At 32.1% G+C, this 25,367-nt stretch overlaps 1 protein-coding gene across 1 annotated transcript in view; it reads left to right on the forward strand.

Annotated features, from left to right (window-relative positions):
* The window catches only part of gfra2b (GDNF family receptor alpha 2b), a 71,882-nt gene that overhangs the window by 17,546 nt on the left and 28,969 nt on the right, over nt 1-25,367 (forward strand). Inside the window, exon 3 of the mRNA XM_051121082.1 lies at nt 9,744-9,821. Within this exon, the coding sequence (XP_050977039.1) occupies nt 9,744-9,821 (78 nt within the window). The remainder of the gene's footprint in view (nt 1-9,743; nt 9,822-25,367) is intronic.

Below are 25,367 nucleotides of genomic sequence, written 5' to 3' on the forward strand. Positions count from 1 at the left end.
TGAACCAGTTCTGATAGTGATAATAATAGATCAGGCTCATATAAGCACAAACACTTACGTTGAACACCACAGAGACCCTCGTGCTGCTTGTGACAGACACCCGTCGTGTACATCCACCTGATCATCTAGAATCTGGTTAGCTTGTTCGAGCGCACAAATACAAGGCATGCTAAATGCAACTTTGCCTTTTTTGCATAAAATCTAATCAGAGTGCATGTTCTGGCAGTAATTATTCATCAAGGTTTCAAAAGCTCAGAAATGTTTTATTCAATCAGGTCCTGGTGCTTCTCAATAATGGATCTGACTAATGGATTCTTTGCTAAAAATCATGGCAGGGACACATTTTCCTAATGACGGTTACTGTTTTTCGCAATGCCATAAGGGAGTATAATAGAGTTTTGTGGCTTATAATAAGTTGCGGCATCACGTGTATATTTGGAAAGTAAGTACATCACGAACTGCGGTTTACTCAAGAGCCCTTATTAGACATCAGATGAGTTGGTGTAAGAACTGACGCACTAAATGTTCTAGAATAAAAATATGCAGCCACTTTCAAGTTTCGCTCTTAACTGTTGATGTCACTGAGTCTCAGTGCATTTATTGAATGGTTATGTTTCTAATAATTTTGACTTTTCGTCAAACATCAATATTTGGGAGATTTATTCCATCCAAACAGTTTTGAGGTTATTGATCCATTTGATTATTTCCTTTTCTGCCATGAATGCATTTGAAATGTTAAATAATAATTTAAAAAAAAAAAATCATATTATGAAAAATAACAGTAAAATAAATGTAAAAAAATAGATAGAATGATAGATGATAGACAGACAGACAGACAGATAGATAGACAGAGAGACAGACAGATAGATAGAATAGATAGATAGATAGATAGATAGATAGATAGATAGATAGACAGAGAGACAGACAGACAGATAGATAGATAGATAGATAAAAAAAAGTAATAATTTAAGTACGGAAAAATAAATGAATGAATGAATGAATATATGATATTGCCATTATTATGTCATTTTTAAAAAAAATAAAAATAAATATATTATTATTATTTTTATTATTATTAAATGACTTCATCAAATGAATTATTATCAAATGACTTCATAAATCAAATAATGTAATAAATAAAATATATTAAAATAAATAATAAAAAATAAAAATATATAACTTTTTATAAAAATACAAAAATAAATTAATTATAGTTCTGAGTAACTAACTAATAAATAAATAATCAATTGTCATTATAAAAAGATTTTAAAAAGGTAACATTATTATTATTATTATTAAAATATTAAAGGGTTTATTAAATTATGAAAAGGCTTATTCAAGCAATTCATGTTTATACCTTATAATACAAAAAAAAAAAAAAAAAAAAAAAAAAAAATCAAATCACTAATATGATATTTAAATAAAGAAATGATAGATGGATAGATCATCATAAAAAAGATTGGAATAAATTGTAACTGTAATAAAATATAGACAGTATTTTACATTAAAGATGCATTGAAAAAATAATGATTTATGTATGAATTAATTAATTAATAAATAAAAATATATTGCCATTGTTATGTCATTATTAAAAAAAATAAATTAGTATTATTATTAATAAATAACTTTTAAAAAATCTAATAATATAATAAATTAAATATATTAAAATAAATCATAAAAAATTCTACATTTTTATATCAAGAAAATTATAGTTCTGAATAACTAATAAATACATTTATAAATTAATAAATATTCATCATTGTCACTCTAAAAAGATTTTTAAAAACAAAATAAGTAATATATATATATATAATTTAAAACAAATCTCTAATAAAATATTTAAATAAAAAATAAAGATGATAGATAGATAATAGATAAAACTGAAAAAATATATTAATTGATTACTTTAAATCATACAAAAGATTAAAAGTAAAAAAAGTAAACATTATTCTATTTATTATTATCATGTATTTCTGATTATTGTTATCATCATCAGAAAAAGACCGTAATAAACTGTAATTGTAATAAATAAAATATAGATTTAAATTTATTTATTTAGCAGATGCTTTTATTCAAATGGACTTAAAATGAGGAATACTGCAAATGATTCATAATTATAAGATATAGATAGATAGATAGATAGATAGATAGATAGATAGATAGAAATAATAAAGATATTATCGTATCATATTATAAAATATTTCAAAATAAATAATAAAAGATTTAAACAAAAACAAACAAAAGATTATCATCACGATAATGTCCATTTTTATTACCATTAATATTAATGGTAATGCTAAAGCAAATCCAGTTTTACAGTGTATGAGGCAAAAAGGAACAGATGTGTGGTGTGGTGTGGATGAAGGGGTTTTTGAGTCTTAGTGATCAGGCTGTGGCTGGGAAACACAGTTTCTTTACACATCTTCACAGTTAAACTTTAATGTAAGAGGAGGATAAATCCATAGGCTAATGAGAGGATTTTTCAATGCCGTTACATCTTCGCCTCCATGAGGAGAAGACACGGGCTGTTGAAATCCAGAGACAGGGACAGTCTTTATCTGAAAGTCGTGCTCCCAGAGCGAGTCTGAAATATGCCATTGAAGATGTTTCTCTAACAAAGGCCCTGGCTTACAAGAAGAAAGCACCGAGTGCGTTCTTACGACGGAGAGGTTAATTAGAAATTATGCCAACTTTTATTGTCAGAGGTAATTAAAAGTGGTGACACAAAGACAGTGTAAAATGTAATGGCACACTTTAATCAAGCTGGCTTGGTAGCTTTTTTGACTCATGTCTGCTGACTTGTATCCATCCGAGCAAACTTAATATTCAGCTCGGTTACTATGAAAACCCACGGCCTTGTTGAATCTGTTTTCTGCCATGCACATAATATAACTATAGAAATGACTGTAGACCATAGAAGGGTATAAATCAGGTTGTTTTTTCAAGGTCAGGTTAAGTTTCGCAGGTTAAGTGCTCTGTTAGTTCATCTTTCTCCATTCAGAAGCATTCAGTGTATTCTGATTAGGGCTGTCAAGCAATTACATTTTATCAAATTAATTACATGATGTGCCAATTAATCTAATTAATCACAAGTTAATCAAATACCAATTTGTGCTGAAGAATTACCTCTACCTTTATTCATTAGTGTTTTATATGAGAATTAGTTTAGTATTTTTAATTTTTTTATATTTTGAATATGGAAATATATATAGATTTTAAAAATGCTCTAAATCCTCCAAATATGAAACTAATTGCATTAATCACACCAAATTAATGTTTAATCAGTAGTCCTAATTCTTTTTCCACCCCAAAGCAAAATAAATCAAAAACATATATTATATTGTATTTTTATTTAATATTTAGGGTTGCAAAGGGATGGAAAATGTCTAGAAGCTTTACAAGACTTTTTTTTTTTTTTTTTTTTTTTTTTTGGAAACAGAAAGCTTTCCTTCCCATTTGCAACCCCATTATATGATATTGTATGATATTATATTATATTATATTATATTATATTATATTATATTATATTATATTGTTACAGCTATATTTATTTATTTATTTATTTGTTTTCATTCATTCATTCATTCATTCATTCATTCATTCATTCACTCACTCTTTTTTTTTGTTTTGTTTTTTTTGAATATTGCAATATTTAATCATTATTTATTTTTTTAGTCATTACATTGTTATATTTTATTTAGGGTCGCAAAGGGGTAGAAAATGTCTGGAAATTTTACCAGAATTTTTATTTTTATTTATTTATTTATTTATTTATTTATTTATTTTGGAAACCGAAAGCTTTATATTATACTACATTATATTATAAATATATTGCCACCTTTTATAGAATTTACCAGCTTTCTGTATTTTCACTGTTACGGCTATATTTATTTGTATTTATTTATTCACTCACACACTCTGTTCTTTATTGCATATTGCATGTTAAGATATTCATATAACAAAATGACAAACAAGAAAAATTTGTGAAAATGATTAAAAATGCTGGCAAGTTTTTTTTTTTTTTAATACAGAATATTTTGAATATTGAATTTTTTTTTAAATGCTCTAAATCCTCAAAATACGAAACTAATTGCATTAATTAATCACACCAAATTAACATGTTTAATCGATAGCCCTAATTAGTTTTTTTTTCCAAGCAACATAAATCAAAAATATAATATTATTATATTAAATTTAGGGTTGCAAAGGGGTGGAAAATATCTGGAAACATTATTTATTTATTTATTTATTTATTTATGGAAACAAAGTTTTCCCCTTTGCAACCCCACTATATAATATAATATAATATAATATATGTATCACCACCTTTAATGGGATTTTCCAGGTTTCTGTATTTTTACTGTTACAGCTATATTCATTCATTCATTCATTCATTCATTCATTCAGTCAGTTTGCATGTTGCATGTTCAGCCATTCAGTAGGGGTGGGGAAAACATTAATTCACATATTAATCGTGATTCAGTCTTCTAGTGATTTGCATCAATTCACAAATTTCAAAAATCAATTTTCTAGTTAATTTAATATTAATAATAGCATGATGTTGTCGGAACAAAACAGCAACAGCTATGGAGGAGGAAAAACAAATACATCCTGCCCCCTTTTTAGCGATGACAAGTGTTTTATATTAATTATTGATCTTTTGTTATTATGGGAAGTAGGGAAGTGCCCAAATAGTGAATCAATAATATATACATATTTAAAATAATATATATTTCACTTACCACATAAATAGAGTAAGGAGAAATGACTGATGACTGACAATGAATGATTTGCAGATTCTGAACATCTATGAAATACGTGGTAAGTAGGCCTACTGCCGCTCTGTGTGATCACGAATCTCGAAAGTGAAAGTAAAAAAATTTGTGAATCGTGATTAAAAATGGAAAAACCGTGAATCAATTTTTAATTGAATCATGACCCGAAGAGGTACCAAAAGACTTTCACCACTAATATTCATACCACAAAATATCATGGGGACTATTTTGTAAAAATGATCAAAAATGCTGGCTTTTTTTTTAACACTGGCAGAGAAAGAGACAAAAAAAAGAGCCATTTTCTTACTGTGAAGAACATTTTAATAATCTAAATCACCTTTTGTGTAATAGGAAGGTCCCATAGATAGTAAATGTTCTGAGCAGTTCTTGATTCGTTTTGAAGGGCTGTTCAAAACATGAAGTTTAGTGAGATATTTTTTTAGATCTGCTGCCCTCAGGATAGAAGCAATCAAAAGGTTTAGGATCGTGAGCACATCAGCCAATCATGATATCATTTTCCTATGTCTGCAAAGTCATTTTTTATGATTGAAGGGCATTTTTCTCTTTTTTTAATCCATTTTAGACACAATTCATTATAAACTCCTCATTAGTGCCAGTAAATATCCTGATAGGTCAATTGTACGACTGGCAATTGTAAAATATGGCAGTTTGTGCATTTGAAATCTTTCCAGCATCCCAATGCCGAGTCTAATTTCGGTATCTTGGGAACGCTCTCCATCTGTTGAACTCTTCAAGTCACAGCAATTTTTACCAGTGCAACGGACAAAGTCAGCGGCAAGGACGATGTCAGCGTACGCTTGTGTTCTCTGAATTGTTAAATCTGCTTACTTGAGTAACTCGCGGCCAATAAGCGCTCTTTTGCATTTATCATGTCAGCATCTGTGCTCTGTAATGCCCTGCTGAAAACTCTCAGCAGGATCGAGTTTTGAAGATTACACTCACCTAATTTATGCTAAATACATGCCTAGTACACTCCACAAAATATGACGGGGACAAACGCCTCTATTCCGAGATTCATGGGCCTACTTATTTTATGCCACAAGCGGTTCCCCCTCTGGAAGTTCGCAATATTTTCCCCGGGCTGCTACGGCAGAGATTAAGGCCGTGTGTGCAGGATTAACTCATTGAGGAACAGAACATAAAGGTGGCCACACAGCAGCAGCAGAGCTGGGAGGCGGATAGCGGAGAGCTACAGTGACACAGCAGATAAATTCTTGATCCAGGATGATCCCATAAAAGAATTCCCAGCCAGAGGAACATTTGGGGTGCGCACAAAGACACTGCCGAGACCAAAGGGCCCTCTGAGCCCATTGGGCTGGGAATAGGGACACGCAAGCTGGGGATGATGATGATGTTGAGAAGCATCATAGGGTGACGGGAGCACCTGGCAGCACGGTGTGGAGCTGTGACTGGCATATGGTAGCTAAACCTAGCCAATGCACACAAGTCATTATTTACAGCTGGACTAAGCGAATCTGTGACTGATGTGACCTTCATCTTCATCCATCTTTCAAAAGATACTAATTAAAACCCAGTTTTACCGGAAAACTGATCCAAACTCACTGAGAAGTCAAATTTAAAGGGATAGCTCACTAATAAATGTTGTCGTCTTTTACTAACCCTCATGTCATTTTAAACCCGTATGACTTACTTTCTTCTGTGGAATACAAAAATATATATTTGAAATTGAAATTATTTATGTATTTATTTATTTATTTATTTATTTATTTATTAACTCACACACGTTGTTCTTTATTGAATATTGCATGTTCAGATATTCATATAACAGAATATTCAGGGGACCATGAAAAATTAGTGAAAATGTTTAAAAATGTTGGCAACTTTTTTTTTGAAAATTAAAATACATATTTTTTTTAAATGCTCTAAATATGAAACTAATTGCATTCATTTTAATTAATCACACCAAATTAACATGTTTAATCAATAGTCCATAAGTAAACTGTAAATAAAAAATATTATATTATTATATTACAGGGTTGCAAAGGGGTGGAAAATGTCTGGAATTTTTCTTCTTTTTTTTTTTTTTAAATATGTTTTAATATATTGCCGCAATTGATGGAATTTCACAGCTTTCTGTATTTTTTTTTATAATTGATTTTTTAAAATCATATTTATTTACTTACTCTGTTCTTTATTGCATATTGCACGTTCAGATATTCATATAAAATAAAATATTCTGGGGACTAAGAACATTTTTTGAAAATGATCAAAAATGCTGGAAGTTTTTTTTTTTTTTTTTCAAATATTGAATATTTTGCTCTAAATCCTTGAAATATGAAACTAATAACATTAATTAATCACACCAAATTAATCAATAGCCCTAATTATTTTTTTCCAAGCAGCATAAATCAATATTATATATTGAAATATTATATTATTATATTATATATAAGGTTGCAAAGGGGTGGAAAATATCTGAAAACTTTACAAGATTTTGCAACCCCACTATATTATATTATATTATATTATATTATAAAAAAATATATATTTGAAATGCATTAAAATATATTTAAAATATATTCAGTTTTAAAAGTTTTTTTCTTCTGTCAGTATCCATACTGTACAATAAATGGGAGAAAAAAAAAAAAAAAATACCTTTTGCTTTCCACAGTAGAAAGTCGTAAGTTTGGAACTACATGAGAGCAAGTAAATTAATTAATTTATTTTCTGGTGTGAACTATCTCTTTAAAGGGATAGTTCACCTGAAAATAAAAAATCTGTCATCATTTACTGAGCCCTGAGTTGTTCCAAACCTGTATGAATTTCTTTCTTCTGTGGGGCACAAAAGAAGAAATTTTTTGAGTAATGTTGGTAACTACGGTTGGGTATCATTTGAATTTTATTGATTCCAATTCTTATTAGGGCTGCCCTCAACTAAAGATATTCTAGTCGTTAATTTTAAGGATTAGTCGACTATTACTCACACATTTAATAAACCATATAAATCATAATAATGAGTTTTTAATTGTCTACACAGCCTAATGAGAGCTCAAGCGCAAACAAAAAAAGCTTGCCACAGCGCACCCGGCAGATATAATAAGTATGAATGTTTCAGGGAAAAACAGCAAGGAGACTGCATTAACGTTTTTATTTATTGATAAAGTAGCGCTTTCTTTGTTTTTGGTGACACTGGCTCATCATCTCCGCAGTAGTGGATGCGCCTACACGTTTCATACGGATTATATAATCTGAGAATATTTGGTTTCTATTAGAATTGGTTTATTTAAAATTTCACTCTTTATTGCTAGCTTATATTTTTCATGTCTGTAAGACGAGTATACACTGAGTTTTGAAGATTCACGCTCAAGTTCACAGAGACCGAGATGACAAAAAGTGCATCCTGTTTGCTTTATTTTACAAAAGCACAACGTTTCGTTGTTATTCTGAGTGCACACAAATAAACATATCACTCTTATTTGTATGAGCCAAAATGACGTATTTTAAGTGCAAGGGACCGCACCGGCGCCTCCATCTGTCATGTAGGGAGCACGCTGCTATTCAGCTTCCACACTCCACACAGACACTTCAATAGTGCACATTTTTCCAGGCTAACGTTAGATTGAGCAGCCATGTAAAGTTGCTACTACTTACATATTTCAGATGTAAAGCCACATTTGATGAATCGATGAATGATGAGCATTTGGATGTCCTGTCCGATGTACTATACCACATACACCAGTCGTTAACGATCTGTCTGTCACTTCCTGTCTATTTTTTTTTCTGTGACTATTAAAATTTTGGTCGATCAAGCCCTAAATCTTATCAATTCTTAGTTTCGATTCCAATACGAAAAAAAAAATCTATTTAAATATGGATATTTTTCTTATACAAACACATCGATTCACTTCAGAAGGCCTTTATTAACCCTTCCAGAGCCATATGAAGTACTTTTTATGGTGGATGGATGCTTTATTGGACTTTTGAATCTCAACACCCATTCACTTCCATTATAAAGCTTGGAAGAGCCAGGACATTTTTTTTAATATAACTCTGATTGTATTTGTCTGAGAAGGAAGTCATATACACCTAGGATGGTTTGAGGGTGAATAAATCATGAGGTAATCATTTTTAGGTGAACTATTCCTTTAAGACATAGCCTCAGGCAGTCTTCACCACCTTTCTTTCCACTAGCGACAGCCCTGGTTACCAACATTCTTTAAAATATCGTATTTTTATGTTTGTACAGCAGAAAGAACATCATAAGTCTGGAATGCCATGAAGGTCAGTAAATAATGGCGGAATTTTCATTTTCGACTGAACTATCTATTTAATGATCAGCTTGAATCCCTCCAAATTAGAAGCAGACTGCTAGAATTGGTACACAGGGCGCATTCAGTCGTGCGTTTCCCAAATGAGCACCATGTGTTAATGTGTCTGGAGAATTTGTGCTAACCACCCAACACAAACTTTTTGTATGGGTCTCAAAGGAAGATATTAAAGAGCCAGACAGCTGGAAGTCTTCATTTGAGAGCCTCACATCAGTCTGTTGAAGGTCTAGTGTCACAGCTTTCATTGTTATAGCGGCGCCTCTGCTGGGACCAGTTAGCAGATTGGTTGCACTTCTTTGTGGGCTCCAGCTCAAGGCCCTGGATTAGAAAACAGCAGACTTTTTTTGGATACAACCAATGGGATGCAACACTGGGGAGCTCATTTGTGATTGTTGGCCAGTACAAATCTGGACAAAAGACTGCTGAGCTGTAATTCTAGAGAGAGCGTGTACTTGAAACAGTGTTAGAGTTTATAAGAGTCTGGCCATAAAGAATTAAGAATTTCTATTTATCCATGTAACCTTTGCAAGATGGAGATGTATTTGAAAAAAATACTTAAGTAACCCGTACGGTCTTTCCTAACCAGGACATTATATTCCTGTATAACCCAAACAATGCTAATGTCTAATATTTCTATGTTTTTTGTGTTATTTTGAAGGAGAAGAACTGTATGAGACCTCCCCATATGAACCAATGCATCTTTCTGATGAGTTTCGACTCGCCTCCATTATTTCTGGTAAGTAAAGACATCTATGTTTTTCAACCTATGTTTTTCAGTGGTTAAAAATGCCCAGTTTTTCTGTTCAAGGTTAGCGCTGTCCTTTACGTTTATACATCTTCTCATACTCGCAGACAGTTTAAGTGTGATTAATTGATTTCCACAGACTTATAGTTTACAGTGTTGCAGTAATGTTGTATTAGCACATCCGGCGTAATGGAAATGTCCATTTGTATCCAACTGAAAAGAACGATTGCTTGCATATGCCAATGTGCTCCAGTGTCATTGCACCCAGAAGTAATTTCTTTGTGGATCCTGACTGTGTATTTAAAACTTGTTTTTCTCAAGGTCTTTTAGTTAGCATGTGTGTCTGTGTTTATATTTATATGTTTATGTTTAATTAGCCCAAAAATGTTTTCCTATCTCACATTATCATTAATATTACTTGTACATTTTGTTTAAAAAAAAGAATAATTAAAGAATAATGTTTTGATTTCTTTTTAATTATTTTTAATTTTCTTTCAATTATTTTTTATTTGTAATTATTGCAGAGCGCTGATATTTAATCCAGCCAGAACAACCTGTTTATACAGTAAATGACTAAAAAAATGTTCTAGAACATGCTTTATATGAAACACTATAGGGTCATTTTGTGTCAAATCAACCAAATTTCAGAATTTCCCCAGCTCAAATGTTTGATTTTGTCAATTTGATAAAAGATAAACATGTATAGTAAAAATATTAAAAGTAAAAAATATATAATGGAAGTAAAATTATTAAATGTGATGGATGTTTATTTACTGTTTAATCCGCTATTTTGCTGAGGGGGTCAAAATGACAATATTCTCCTGAGATCTGCAGCCAAATTACAGTTTCAACATATTTTTTTTCTTCAGACATTGTTCTTTAAATAAAATGAGTATCAGCTTCTTTGAAAGGTGAACAACATTTGGTTTTCAACCACTGAAATTTGGTAATAGTCAACAATCTGAATATGAATCTCAGATGAGATACCCATATCCGGGACTGAATGATACAGGAACTAGAAACTGACGATAAAAAAAAAAAAAAAGCTTATTAGGCACTAGTATCTAAAATAATACTGAAATATCTTTAACACTGCTTGAGGTACAAGCACACAAAATTTTGGAAAAAGAATAATTATGCCATTCAGGTATGTTCAATGCCGCTGTTTTGATAGGAGGAAATGAGATACCTTTCTAGTTTCAACATTATTTGTCTTCAAACCTTCCTCTTTTACAAAAAAAGTATCAGCTTTATGTAAAGTGGCCCACATTTGGTTTTTGACCACTGAAAATGTGTACAATTAAGAAATTTCCTCCCGGAGCCATATTGATGTACCTTTCTAGTTTCAACACTATTTCTCTTCAGACCTTCCTCTTTTTTAAAAAAAAAAAAAAAAACTAATATCATCTTTATGCAAAGTGACCCACATTTTGTTTTTGACCACTGAAAATGTGTACACTTTAAACGAGAAGTCCACTTCCAGAACAACAATTTATAAATCATTTACTCACCCCCTTGTCATCCAAGATGTTAATGTTTTTCTGTCTTCAGTCGTGAAGAAATTATGGTTTTTGAGGAAAACATTTCAGGACTTCCAAAATGTAGTTTAAATGCAGCTTCAAAGGACTCTAAACGACCCCAGCCGAGGAAGAAGGGTCTTATTCTAGTGAAACGATGTGCCATTTTTTCGGAAAATAAAAATTAGTATGCTTTTTAAGCACAAAAGATCATGTAACACAGGCTCTGGGATGCGCGTTCACGACGTTACGTACTATTGAACCACGTTGAAAGGTCACACGGAACAGACGCAGTGTTTACAAAGCGAACACGCGGAGACTAAGGATGTTTTCACACTTGGTCCTTTTCAGGGGTCTGCCTGTGGTTCGCATGATATTTGGCCAAACACTCCAAACGATCTCAGACCCCTTAGATGCAAACTGAACTGAGACCATCTCGGGTGGTGGTCTTCGTACGGTTCGCTTTCAGCTAAAGGTATGGTTCGCTAAGAACGTGCATTGTGAACACAAATCGGCCCGGGTTCACTTTCAAGTATATTAATGGGGTCTTTATATAAAAAAAGACCCCATTCAAAAGTTTACATACACTTAATGCTAATTATGATGTGGTGTTTGGTCATCAGATGTCTCCGTACAAATCAGCGGTTCATAATGACTGCTGCTTCTGGCAGATCTCTACAAGTTATTCCCTCACATCATACACTTGTATATTTTTTCATTTTAACCGCTTTCAAACTGCACTGTAAAAAATAAAAAACACAATTTGTTGAGTCAGCTTAAAATAATTTGTTACCCTGTTTCCGTAAAATTTTAAGTTCAGTCAGCTAAAATAAGTTTATTCAACTTGTTAAGTTGTTAAGTAACAATTTAGATATTTGTGTTTGCTAAACTTAAGAGATGGGTAAGTAATCTAGCTGCCTTAACATTTTAAGTTGATTCAACTCAAATATCTAAGCTGTCACTTAGTATAATTTAACATTTCAAGTTGAATAAACTTTTTTTGAGTTGACTACACTTAAAATTTTAAAGCAGCCAGGTTACAAATTATTTTAAGTTGACTTAACAAATTGTTTTTTACAGTCTGTGTAAAAGTGACAAGGCTGTTTGCCTTGCCAGTTTAAACTTTTTGATGTATGGTTTTACGAGCACGCACATCCCAGCTGCGGCTAAACTACACTCTATTGCGTTTAAACTGTTAAAAACACCCATGGTTCATATATACACAGTTGGTTTTGTCTCAGTCAAACAATATAAATTGTATTATTTTTATGAAAATAACCGATTGTTATGCTAGATAAGACCCTTCTTCCTCAGCTGGGATTGTTTACAACCACATTTGGGATCGTTTGAAGCTGCATTTAAACTGCATTTTGGAAGTTCAAAATCGGGCACCATATCAGTCCATTATATGGAGAAAAATCCTGAAATGTTTTCCTCAAAAACATAATTTCTTCACAACTGAAGAAAGAAAGACATGAACATCTTGGATGACAAAGGGGTGAGTACATTATATGTGAATCTTTGTTTTAGAAGTGGACTTCTCCTTTAAGACCCAATATCTAAAAGGGCATCAAGATATCTGTAATACTTCTTGAGTTACGGGCATGCAAATTTTGATGAAACTTGAAAAGTGCTTTTTCACCATTTTCGAATGGTCACCATTGGCACATAATGCAACAAAGATTGCTAAAGTCAAGAGATTTTACTAACAGAGCTACCAAAATAACATAATGATGCTGCCAGCTTTCTGAAGTCATTTTTTACACCCCTGCAATCTGGCTCCAAATTTCAGGTGAAAACGGTCATTTTGACCCCCCTCTACAAAATAGTAGATTACTCAGCAAATACACATGCATGACATTTAATATTTTGGCTTTCTTCTTTATTTCAAATAAAAATTTGAGCCTCTGGTTGAGTTTACACGGAACGACCCTATGTGAAATAGATCCGTCATCTCTGTTCTTCATATTAAAAAATAAAGCATAATTGCTAAACAGTTTAACAAGCTTCTGATAAAGTGATCAGATTTTTAACAACAGCAATCGTTACATAAACGCATTTCTAAAAATTGTAATATAAAAAACAGACGTATTAATCAAATGCTTTCTAACAAACAGATGTATTCTTATCAAGGAAAATGATGTGCTATACAGTAATTACGCAGCAGTCGTCGTCCATTCACTGAAGCCCAGCTTCAATTCATTTTAAACAATGTAAATGGGACTATGTGTATTAGTCACGATGGGCATTCAAGAAGACCACCAAGGAGAATGAAATTACTCCGTATTAATCATAATTGCAGCTTTAAGAAAGGCTGTGAATAGGCGTTTCTATGATTCATACGTTTTACCTCAAACAAGTTTTTCTTTCTTATTCATCGTCACCTCCAAATGGATTACATTTCCTCACAGAGCAGACTCACGATGACGTGCTGGGGCTGTTAGAATACGGTTTATGGGAGGCAGAAACCAGTTTGCAGGGCTTTAGGTGGAAAAGGTAAACAGAGAACACATATATAGAAAAATCAAACACACGCTGCGGTCTCGCTGACGGCTTTTAACAAAAGCCATCCCCCACACAGCCACAAAAAAAGCCATTTTTGTTTCCTATTCCTTATGTGACTGTTCACGTTTCTTATTTTTTCAATCACAGCAGAGGTAATCTCTAGCCTTATATAAAACCAACTAGGAGGCCATCTGAAAAACCATCTCTGCAGGCTGCAGATGCTTTAGCCCATGTATAGGCACATATGCAATCATATTGAGAATTATTTGGCATGTCAGGGACATTTAAGGCAGTAAATGCACTGTGAGAAAATGCTTTCATATGTTATAGGCAAGGGCGTTTTTTTGTGAGAAGCGTGGCAGTTTCAATTATTTCTGCAGTATTTGTCTTACGCCTTTTTTTGCTTTCTGCCCTTTTATATTTTCACGTAAGAAATACACATCATGAAATGTAAATTTGGATGCACTTCATTTTATCTTCCATTTTAAGCAGCTGTCTTGTTTCAGAGGCAATTCCTTGAATACCTATACTAATTTGGATGCTTCTTCAACTATGAACATTTGATTGATGAATATTCTGGGCTGGAAATGACATTTTTTGGCACAAAATGGGAGAATCCTGTGACTACCTTTCTTATGTATTATTTCATCTACTCTAAATACACACAAATACATAATATGTTTACACTTTTTGCAGCTTGATTAAAAATGAAAATGCTAACCTTTAAAAAATATTTATTAGTGGAAAATTACAACCAAAAGCTGTAAAATAACAATAATAAAATAAAAAAATACTAATGTCAAAAAATAATATTATATAATTATATTACATAATAAATATGAAACAGTGTTGTTTTACTTTAGTTATTGTTATAGTTAAAAACATTATTTTAAAAAACAAAAATTAAAAATGTTGCTTTGGCAACTAACTGAAATGAAAGTTTTAAAATTATTAAAACAGAAAATAAAAACTGACATAAACATTAATTAAAGCTAAAAAGATATAAACACACACACACACACACACACACACACACACACATTATAAATTACAAAATTACCAAAATAAAATGAAAATTAAAATTGAAAATATAAAAATAAAAGCTGAATAAATACTACAACAGTACCTAAATAATAATCAAATAATAATAAAATAAAAAAAACTAAATGTAAAAAATAACAGTATTACATAATAAATAGAAACTGTTGTTTATGATTTACTTTAGTTATTGTTAAAAAACATTAACTTACAAAAATTAGATAACAGATATAACATAAGTTAAAGTATTAAAATTATTAAAACTAAAACTGCAATAAAAATTAAAGCCAAAATGCCATTAAAAAAAAACTATTATAAATGACAAAATTACTAAAACAAAATAAAATTAAAATTAAAAATACAAAAAAATAAATAAAAGCTAATTAAAAATATATATACATACTACAACTGTATATAAATAATGCTCAAATAATAATAAAATAAAAAAGCAATGTATTACATAATAAATATGACACTGTTGTTAACATTTTACTTTAGTTATTGTTAAAAAAATAAGTTTAGGTATTAAAAGTTAAAATAAAATAAAATACATTTAGGTATTAAAATTATAAAACTAAAACTAAAATAAAAATTAATTAAAGCTAAATAGACATTTTAAAAACTACTATATTTACCATAAATGACAAAATTACTACAACAAAATAAAATTAAAATTAAAATGATAAAAATACAATCTAATTCAAAATATGAATAAATACTAACGGAATTAAAATAGGTTCAAGTATTAAAATGATTAAAACTGAAAATAAAAACTGAAATAACAATTAATTAAAGCTAAAAAGAATTGAAAAAAAAATCTAATTTAAAATATAAATAAATACTACAACAGTTTATAAATAATACTCAAAATAATAATAAAATTAAAAAATGTAAATAGCAATATTACATAACTATATTAAATAATAAATATGAAAGTGTTTTTAATGCTTTAGCTTTATTTAAAAAACAAAAATTAAAAATGTTACTTTGGCAACTAACTAAAAAAAAGTTTAAGTATTAAAATTATTTCAACTAAAACTAAAAAAAAATGAATTAAAGCTAAACAGACCTTTAAAAAATTAAAACTATTATAAATTAAAAAAAAAAAATACAAAAACAAAATAAAATGAAAACAGAAATTGTATAAAAGTATAAAAATAAAATCTAATTCAAAAGAGGAATAAGTACTACAGCAGTACATAATAAATAATACTCAAATAACAACAGCTGGTTGATTTCCCGGTGTTTATTCTTCTTGTTTACTACTAATTAAGTATTGTATGATGGATTTTCATATTTTAAGATTGAAAGTCCAGCTCCACACATAGAAAGCATTTCTAAGTAGCAAAAATAAATTAGAAAAGCCTGGTGAAATGTTGCCAAGACCATTTTAATGTGACTTCCATGTAACAAAAAGGAAAAAAAAAGGTGTTAGTTATAATAAAAGCCAACCCCTGGGAGACAAATGTGCCTGTAATTGAAGAAACACTCATTTACAGGTTTGTGAAATCAAATCCGAACCCTCTAAATAGCTTTTCTGCAAGAATAAGAAAAAAAGACTAAGTACACGGACCAACAAGCACACTCAAGATGGTATTTGTATTAATAATCTACTAAGTGACCTGAATACACAGGGCGGCACTGATCCTTGAATATTTGCATAATGCACATAGATTGCGCCTTACTTCTTAAGTGCCTGTATGCCACGATAAAATGCATGAAACACGTGAATAAATGCTCAAATTATGACTATACACTTCAACAACTGCCTTAAGGCAAGACTGTACAGAAAAGCTAGCCACATTTGAACCAGTGAATTAGAGTTATACCAAATTATTCTCCCTAAATATGACTAGCCGCTTCAGTCTACAGTTTAAAAAGTGAGTCAAATGGAAAATTTGCAAGATGCGGTCGAAAATCAGCAGATTTGCTCCACTCAGAGCTGAAGCCAAAACAAAATCAAATATTTTCCTTTCATAATTCCTTCCCTCTCTGGCGAAAAGCCCCCGTAAGCTGGCTCTCCTTGAGGATTTGTTAGAGACCCTTTCCCTCTGACACGAGATAAGATGAATATCAGGACCAAAACAACACACCTCCGAGCACACGTTTCGCTTCAAAAGCAGGACTGGAAAAGCACTCATAACATAAAAATAATCAGACATCTTGTTACACGGCTCTCCTGTTCATTTGTCAATGAACAGATGACCACTCACATCTGCTTGCTTCTTTAAACCAAAGAATTGCCATCGGACCCCGAGTATGATAGATTCTCAAGACAGGAAGTGGAGATAAGAGGATAATAGAAAGGGACTTAAAAAAAAGAATGGCCACACTAGAGAGAGCAGTGAAACATTAAAGGATGTTTTCGATGAGTGTTTCCAATTGATTACTGTGGAACAGCCAGCTAAGATGGGAGTGATGTTGAAAGAGTGTTTATGCTTTGCAATTGCCAGCAGATTTGAAAGCAAGAAAAGGTTCTGAGGAGCATGGATTAATTTTTATTTAAACCTGGTGCCGGATGCATGATAATCAGATTTTACCGAAATGGTTTATGGTAAGCGTGATGGATAATAGAAAAGACAGTTTCAGGTGCCTGATAGCATTTTTTTTTTTTTTTAAAAGGAAAGAGGTGGATATAGAAAGAAAGAGAGAGTCCACTTAAGAATCTCAAATTTAGTCCTTTGAAAAATTCAAAATCAACATGATTTGATCTAAGAAAGTCTATAATAGCTGGAGGGAGTCATCCATTTGCATTCCCATTCAGCGTAACTCTGTCATTACGATGAGCGGGAAGTATTTAGTCAGAACAGAGACGTTTTTGAGTGGCCAACAATACAAGAATTTATGAATACTTTTATTCAGAAATTACACATTAATTTGATCAAAAGCGTCTGTAAAGATAATGTTACAAAAATCTATTTCTAATGCTGTTCTTTTGAACTTTCTATTCATCAAAAAAGTATCAATTTCCATACAAATATTAAGTAGTGCAAGCATTAATAATAAGAAGAAATGTTTCTTAAGCTGCAAATCAACATAACGATTTATCATAATCCATAATTACTATTGCATAAATTATGTTACAGTATGATGACATTAATGTTTTAAATATTACATTCTGAATATAGAAATATCAACCTGATCTTATGGCAATTTGTACATTTTTTATCAACGTGATCTCATGATAATTCGTTTGCATTTTACGTAAAATGTGGTTCTACAAAACGTGCATTTACTTACATTTTTCCAGACACTAAAACGTACAACACTGACGTTTTTACAGCATCTAAACATACAAATACAAAAACGCATTTTGAGCATTTAAACGCAATGACCTTATGTTTTCAATTGTTAATCGTTTATTTAATATGAAATTATAACATTTCATTCTGTTCTGTGTGATTTCTGCTGCCCGCTTGTTTCCAAGAATAGGCCTACATAATGTTAAACAAGACTACACTTTAAACCCTTAAAGGGGTCATCAGATGCCCATTTTCCACAAGTTGATATGATTCTTTTGGGTCTTGATGAAAAGTCTATAATATAATTTGGTTAAAAATTCTCAATGGTTGTGTAAAACAACACCCTTTTTACCTTGCCAAAATCAGCTCTGCAAAAATCATCCCATTCTGAGGGATTGTTCCTTTAAATGCTGTTCGCCCCGCCCCTCTCTTATTTCTGTGGAGTGACGAGCCTGTTTACTTTTTAACAATTTTATTTGTGCACTGTAATCCAGATCTTGAGAATCCATACGATTGCGAGGAACGGACCCAAATTCAAGCCATTGTCCGTCAATCTTCATCTCCATCCCAAGCAGCGAGTCCAGCAGCAACAGCAATTTTTTTATTACCGTACAGAAAGAGTTATGGTTAGGTTTAGAGGTAGGAGTGGGGTTAGCGACTACAAAAATATTTTTATGCTATAAAATGGTCATTTCCCTGCATTTTTTGGTCAGTTACCTTTTATATCTTTTTATATTCACTATAAAATGGGTAGGTTTAGGTTTGGAGGTAGGTTAAGGGGGTTAAAAATCTAAATAGCTTGTTGATGAAATTATAAAAAAGGCATCAATACAAATATCTACGAATATAAAAGGTACGTAAATATTTTTCAGTTTTTTAGCTAAAAATATGTAGTGATTTGTACGTTTTAAACGTTAAAATACATCTAAACTGTACGTTTTACCATCAATAAAAATGTACAAAAATTTACATTTTGTGCCTCTAAACATTACGTATAAATACCTATGTATAAACAATGAGACCAGGCTGATTTTACAGGGTGGCTAATTCATACAACCTCACTCGTTTTTTGCTAAATCGTACTTATTCTACAAATTCATCAATTTGTATGAATTCTTATGAATGACCTACCCCTAACCCCTCCTCTAAACCTAGTAGTCACTGGGGTCTAGACAAATCCTCCAAAAATGTATAAGTGAGGTCATACGAATTAGACACGACATAAAATAAACAGCTCCAGTGGTGTACGTGGTAAAGTGCGTAGCTGTTGCTTTTTGAAGCGATCGACCAGAGTTCGAACCTGCCTTTTGCTGAACTCGTTCTTCTCCCATTTCACAAATCAGATCGGAAAGGCATTTATTTTCAGTAAAATTAAGGAAAAATTCAAAAAGTGTACAGTAAAGTGGATAGGGTTAGGAAGGTGTAGTGAGGGCTTTATTGTCCCAAAAAGGTGACATCCATTTAATAATTTTAATAAAAATGATAATTTACACTCGTTGTTATACATTACTATTGCATGCTGTTTCATAATGTACTACAATACTGAGGTACAAATATCTGTCCCCTAACCCCGTCCCTAAACCTACCTGTCACTGGGATCTAAATCGTACAAAAACGTACAAGTGAGGTCGTACGAATTAGACACCTCGTAAAACACATATTAGTTGTGAGATAGCGTTGGATATGTTGGAAATAATAAAATGATACTATTATATATGAAACTAAACTTAGGTTTAAAACACATAAATAACTCAGTACATATCAAACGATCTGTAATAACAGATGAAGCAATAGTGACCACGTAATGAAAACAGTTGTGACATCACTGTTGGAACCAATAAAGGCAGCACAGCATCGTCTTTTCGTTTCAATCTTTTTGAAAATCCTGCGTAGAGTTGTGTCACTGCAGTTACTGATGTAACCTTGGTTCCCTGAGATAAGGGAACGAGCGTTGTGTCGCTGACGCTTTTGGTAATTTTAAACAAATCTGTGATAAAATGAAGTAAACAAAGGACAGAGTTCTTACTGATTAAAAATAAAGTTCATCCACTCTTTCCTAATGTTGGGATCAGAAGGAATCCAATGCATAGACATTTTTTTTTTCCCACAATCTGGCACTGCAGAGCCAATCTGTTTTCAGAGCTATCTTTATCGTTTGGTTTCTGCGTAGACCTGCATGTTCTCCTATCTGGTAAACACTACGCTTGAATCGGTTGGCGGGGCTAAACACAGTAAAAATCGATCTTCTTCTGTGGAGGCGGCACTTATCAGCACTATTACATCATAGAGTACAACATACCAAAAGCTGTCATTTTGGCAGACTGCCTTCAATATAAGCTGTTTTTAGACTAACAACAAAGTTTTGAGTTCTGAAGCTTACAGGGTGCTTTTATAGTACAATGACCTCTTATGTGTCAAAAGATCAAGGGAATTTTGTTTTCTTAGTTCATGACCTCTGAGTGAATTACATATAATTCATTCATTCATATGATTCATTCAAACTGGCTTATTTATTCTCTCATTTCACATCACAAATCAGATCAAAAAGGCTTTTATTTTCAATAAAATAAAGGAAATAATAAAAAAAAATGTACAATAAAGTGCATTACAGGTGTTTAATGGATATGGTTAGGGGTAGGTGTAGTGAGGGCTTTATTGTCCCAATAAGGTGACAACCATTTAATAATTTTAATAAAAGTGATAATTTACACTCGTTATTATATATTACTATTGCATGCTGTTTTATAATGTACTACAATACTGAGGTACAAATATCTGTTACTGGCACCAAGTATTATAAAAAACATCTAACATTATTGCAAAGAAAATACTGCTGTTTTTATATAGTGTAATTGAAATATTTGCACAGTGTAAATATGCGTCTAGGTTACTCTCATAACCCTCATTCCCTGGAGGAGGGAACGGAGACATTACATTGACTGACGTCATGGGGTCTCACTTGGGAGCCCAATGACGTTAGTCGACGTAACGTTGAATGTGACTGACTGAGGGGGAACTAGTTTTTTTTTTTTTTTTTACCTAGTGTAAACAGAATTCATTGCTATTTGCACTTAGTGCAACTAGCCACTGCTTGATTTATTCATGTACAAAGCAAGTTACTACTGACTGTATAAATGGGTCATTGAATTATTAACTCACCCAATTCATTCATAAATATTGAATCATTCAAGAATAAACACCACCCTGTGTTGCAACTGTTCTGCTTTGACTAGAACAGTTTTTGTTGGCAAAAGAGCAAAAACAGTTAAAACTGACAATATCCAATGTCATGTCCAAGAATGGTCAAATGTTATATTTAATTATAATAAATTTCACATTTGCAGTCCTACTGACATTCTGTAAAACAGCACTTTTACTTGTGTGATAGTGCTTAACTGTATTATGTTATAAACAAAAACAACAACTCATATGGAGTAAATCATATCTTGAAATTTGGAGACATTTTTATTAATATTGCTGGCAATTTATAACATGCCTGCAGAACAGAATGGCTGCTGAAAATTCAGCTTTGCATCACAGGAATAAACAATATTTTAAAATATATTCAAATAGAAAACAGTTATTTGAAATTGTAATAATATTTCACAATATTACTGTTACAAATAAAAAGTACAAATTAATACTGGCATAAGAGATTACCGATACCAAACTTTTGAACACCATACCATGTATTGTAAAAACGACATTAATAATAATAATAATAATAATAATAATAATAATAATAAATAAATACTTACATTGCAGAATAACCAATATGGTACCATTATACACTGCTCCGCTTGAAATTATGACTGGATGTTGGATATTTTCACCTCAGTAATTCTTAGTGCACATTAAAATGCCCTTTGAAATGGCTTGAATTAAACAGGGTTTGAGTTCACCAGCGAGAAACACAAATCAAAAGAAAAACAAACACCAACAACATTAGCAGTACTGAAGAGAACTCAAACATAGATTACTCCATGCACCCATAAGCTACCATGCTTTGACCAAACATTCATAATTAAATTATTAAAGCACAAGGGCTTATTCCCCCAGCCTTAATTTTGTACTTGATCCTTTTCAGTCAGCACATAAAATATTAATTATACAAAACCAAAAAAGTAAAGAGCATAAATATTTGAGCTATGGTTCCAAAACATGGCATTTCAAGTGTATTTTGATTGTTTTTATTTATTATAGTAGAAACAGGGTTTTTAGGGGTTTTTGAAGAAGAAGGGAGATTGTGTTTGCGTCATCAGTCGTTGAGAAAGAAGGGTAAGGAGCTGTTGTCTGGCAAGAGAGCAGGGATGTTTTTGCTAGTGAGGCAATCAGCGGACAGGTACACTTTCCACTTACATGACCTTGTGAGAAGCGAGGCCTCGGTGAGATCTGTTTTGAAGCCCCTGCCTGATTCCCTCAGCTTTAATAAAACATGTGCGGGCGCGCAGCAAGGAAACGCTTTGAGCCAGGGATACTGTAAAAACCTTGTCTGTCAGAGAGATAACAAGGTAGCTCTGGCGTAGTGCTAATTGGCCATTGCGTTCCTATATGCAAAGAATATTTATCACTTCTGGCAGGACTTAAGAGCGTTTCCTTTTTTTTTCCACTTGAACAGTTTTGCCCTTTGCAAACTATGAGTTTTATCAGCGTATTTGAAGATGCAAAATGAGATAATGAGTTTTGGAAACATGAGGAAATGCTGGCCGATGTTCCTTTGGGGTGGGATGTTAGGATTTCTTAACAGGAACACACCAGTGAGACTAAATCAGAACCTTGACACACACACACTCTCATTACAGATAAAGGGGGCCTCCAGAGGCCGTGTCTCCGCTGCCAGACCCCCCACAGTTGAAAATGTTGTATTTGGCCCAACAGTATGTCCCATGTGTTTTGCTGTTTAACAGCAACAGTGTGCAATTACTTCATTACAGTACACATACAAAATTTTTTTTTTTTTCTTTTTGTTTGTACACTGTGCAACATGTTTTTTATTCAATAAAATGAACCAGCCCGTTCAGACTACACTGGTTTTGCTGCACGTTTTTGAACCTCCAAGAAGAAAAGTTTCAAAAGATTCATTAATTCGGGAATCAGACTACTACACTGTCTCTGTACTTTTTTTTTTTAAACAACTGAATAAATGTCATTTGTTCAGCGATCAGACTACACTGATTTCACTGCATTTTTTTGAATTACCAAGAAGAAAACATTCAAAAGATCCAGTCATTTGGGAATTGGAGTACACTGCCACTTTGTATTTTTTATTATTTTTTATTTATTTATTTAATTATTTTTTTTATTTTTATTTTAAATCACCAAAAACAAACATCCTAAGTGTCATTTATTCATGAATCAGACTACACTCGTTATGCTGCATGTTTTTGAATCACTAAAGAGATCTGGCTCAAAAGATTCATTTATAAAGGAATCAGACAACACTGGTAAAACTACTAGCTGTTTACTAGCTGTATTGTCAGTGTCACTCGTTCGGAAATCAGACTATACTAGTAGTATAGCAGGTTTTTAAATCACTAAAAAGATTCAGCTCATAAGAGTCATTATTTTGCAAATCAGACCACACTGGTCAAACTGTTTACATAAATGATTTACTAAAAAGATTCAACTCATAAGAGTCATTCATTTGCGAATCAGATGAAACTGTTTACATTACTGATTCACTAAAAAGATTCAGCTCATAAGAGTCATTCATTTGCGAATCAGACCATATTTGCGAATCAGACCACTGGTCAAACTGTTTACATTACTGATTCACTAAAAAGATTCAGCTCATAAGAGTCATTCATTTGCAAATCAGACCACATTTGCGAATCAGACCACTGGTCAGAATGTTTACATTATTTGTATTTGTACACTGGTCAAACTGTTTACATTAATTTGCGAATCAGACCAAACTGTTTACATTACTGATTCACTAAAAAGATTCAGCTTGCGAATCAGACCACATTTGCGAATCAGACCACTGGTCAAACGGTTTACATTATTTGTATTTGTACACTGGTCAAACTGTTTACATTCATTTGCGAATCAGACCAAACTGTTTACATTACTGATTCACTAGAAAGATTCAGCTCATAAGGGTCGTTCATTTGCGAATCAGACCACTAGTCAAACTGTTTACATTACTGATTCACTACAAAGATTTAGCTCATAAGAGTCATTCATTTGCGAATCAGACCACATTTGCAAATAGACCACTGGTCAAACTGTTTACATTATTTGTATTTGTACACTGGTCAAACTGTTTACATTTATTTGTGAATCAGACCAAACTGTTTACATTACTGATTCACTAAAAAGATTCAGCTCATAAGAGTGATTCATTTGCGAATCAGACCAAACTTTTTACATTTATTTGTGAATCAGACCAAACTGTTTACATTACTGATTCACTAAAAAGATTCAGCTCATAAGAGTCATTCATTTGCAAATCAGACCACTGGTCAAAATGTTTACATTATTTGTATTTGTACACTGGTCAAACTGTTTACATTAATTTGCGAATCAGACCAAACTGTTTACATTACAGATTCACTAAAAAGATTCAGCTTGCAAATCAGACCACATTTGCGAATCAGACCACTGGTCGAACTGTTTACATTACTGATTCACTAAAAAGATTCAGCTTGCGAATCAGACCACATTTGCGAATCAGACCACTGGTCGAATTGTTTACATTACTGATTCACTAAAAAGATTCAGCTCATAAGAGTCATTCATTTGCGAATCAGACCACATTTGCAAATCAGACCACTGGTCAAACTGTTTACATTATTTGTATTTGTACACTGGTCAAACTGTTTACATTTTAATTTATTTGTGAATCAGACCAAACTGTTTACATTACTGATTCACTATAAAGATTCAGCTCATAAGAGTGATTCATTTGCGAATCAGACCAAACTTTTTACATTTATTTGTGAATCAGACCAAACTGTTTACATTACTGATTCACTATAAAGATTCAGCTCATAAGAGTCATTCATTTGGGAATCAGACCACTTTGGTCACACTGATCTTAAGAGCCATCTGTCAAGAATAAGACTACAGTGCTTGCATGTTATTGAATCACAAAAAAGACGACGTTCAAAAGATTCATTCATTTAGGAATCAGACTACACTGGCTGCACAACATATTTTTGAATCACAAAGAAGAAAAGGTTCAAAAAATGAATGCATTATATTGATTCACTAAAAACGACAGACAGAAAAAT

This window comes from Labeo rohita, chromosome 10, assembly GCF_022985175.1.
Source record: "Labeo rohita strain BAU-BD-2019 chromosome 10, IGBB_LRoh.1.0, whole genome shotgun sequence".
NCBI classification, from domain to species: Eukaryota; Metazoa; Chordata; class Actinopteri; order Cypriniformes; family Cyprinidae; genus Labeo; species Labeo rohita.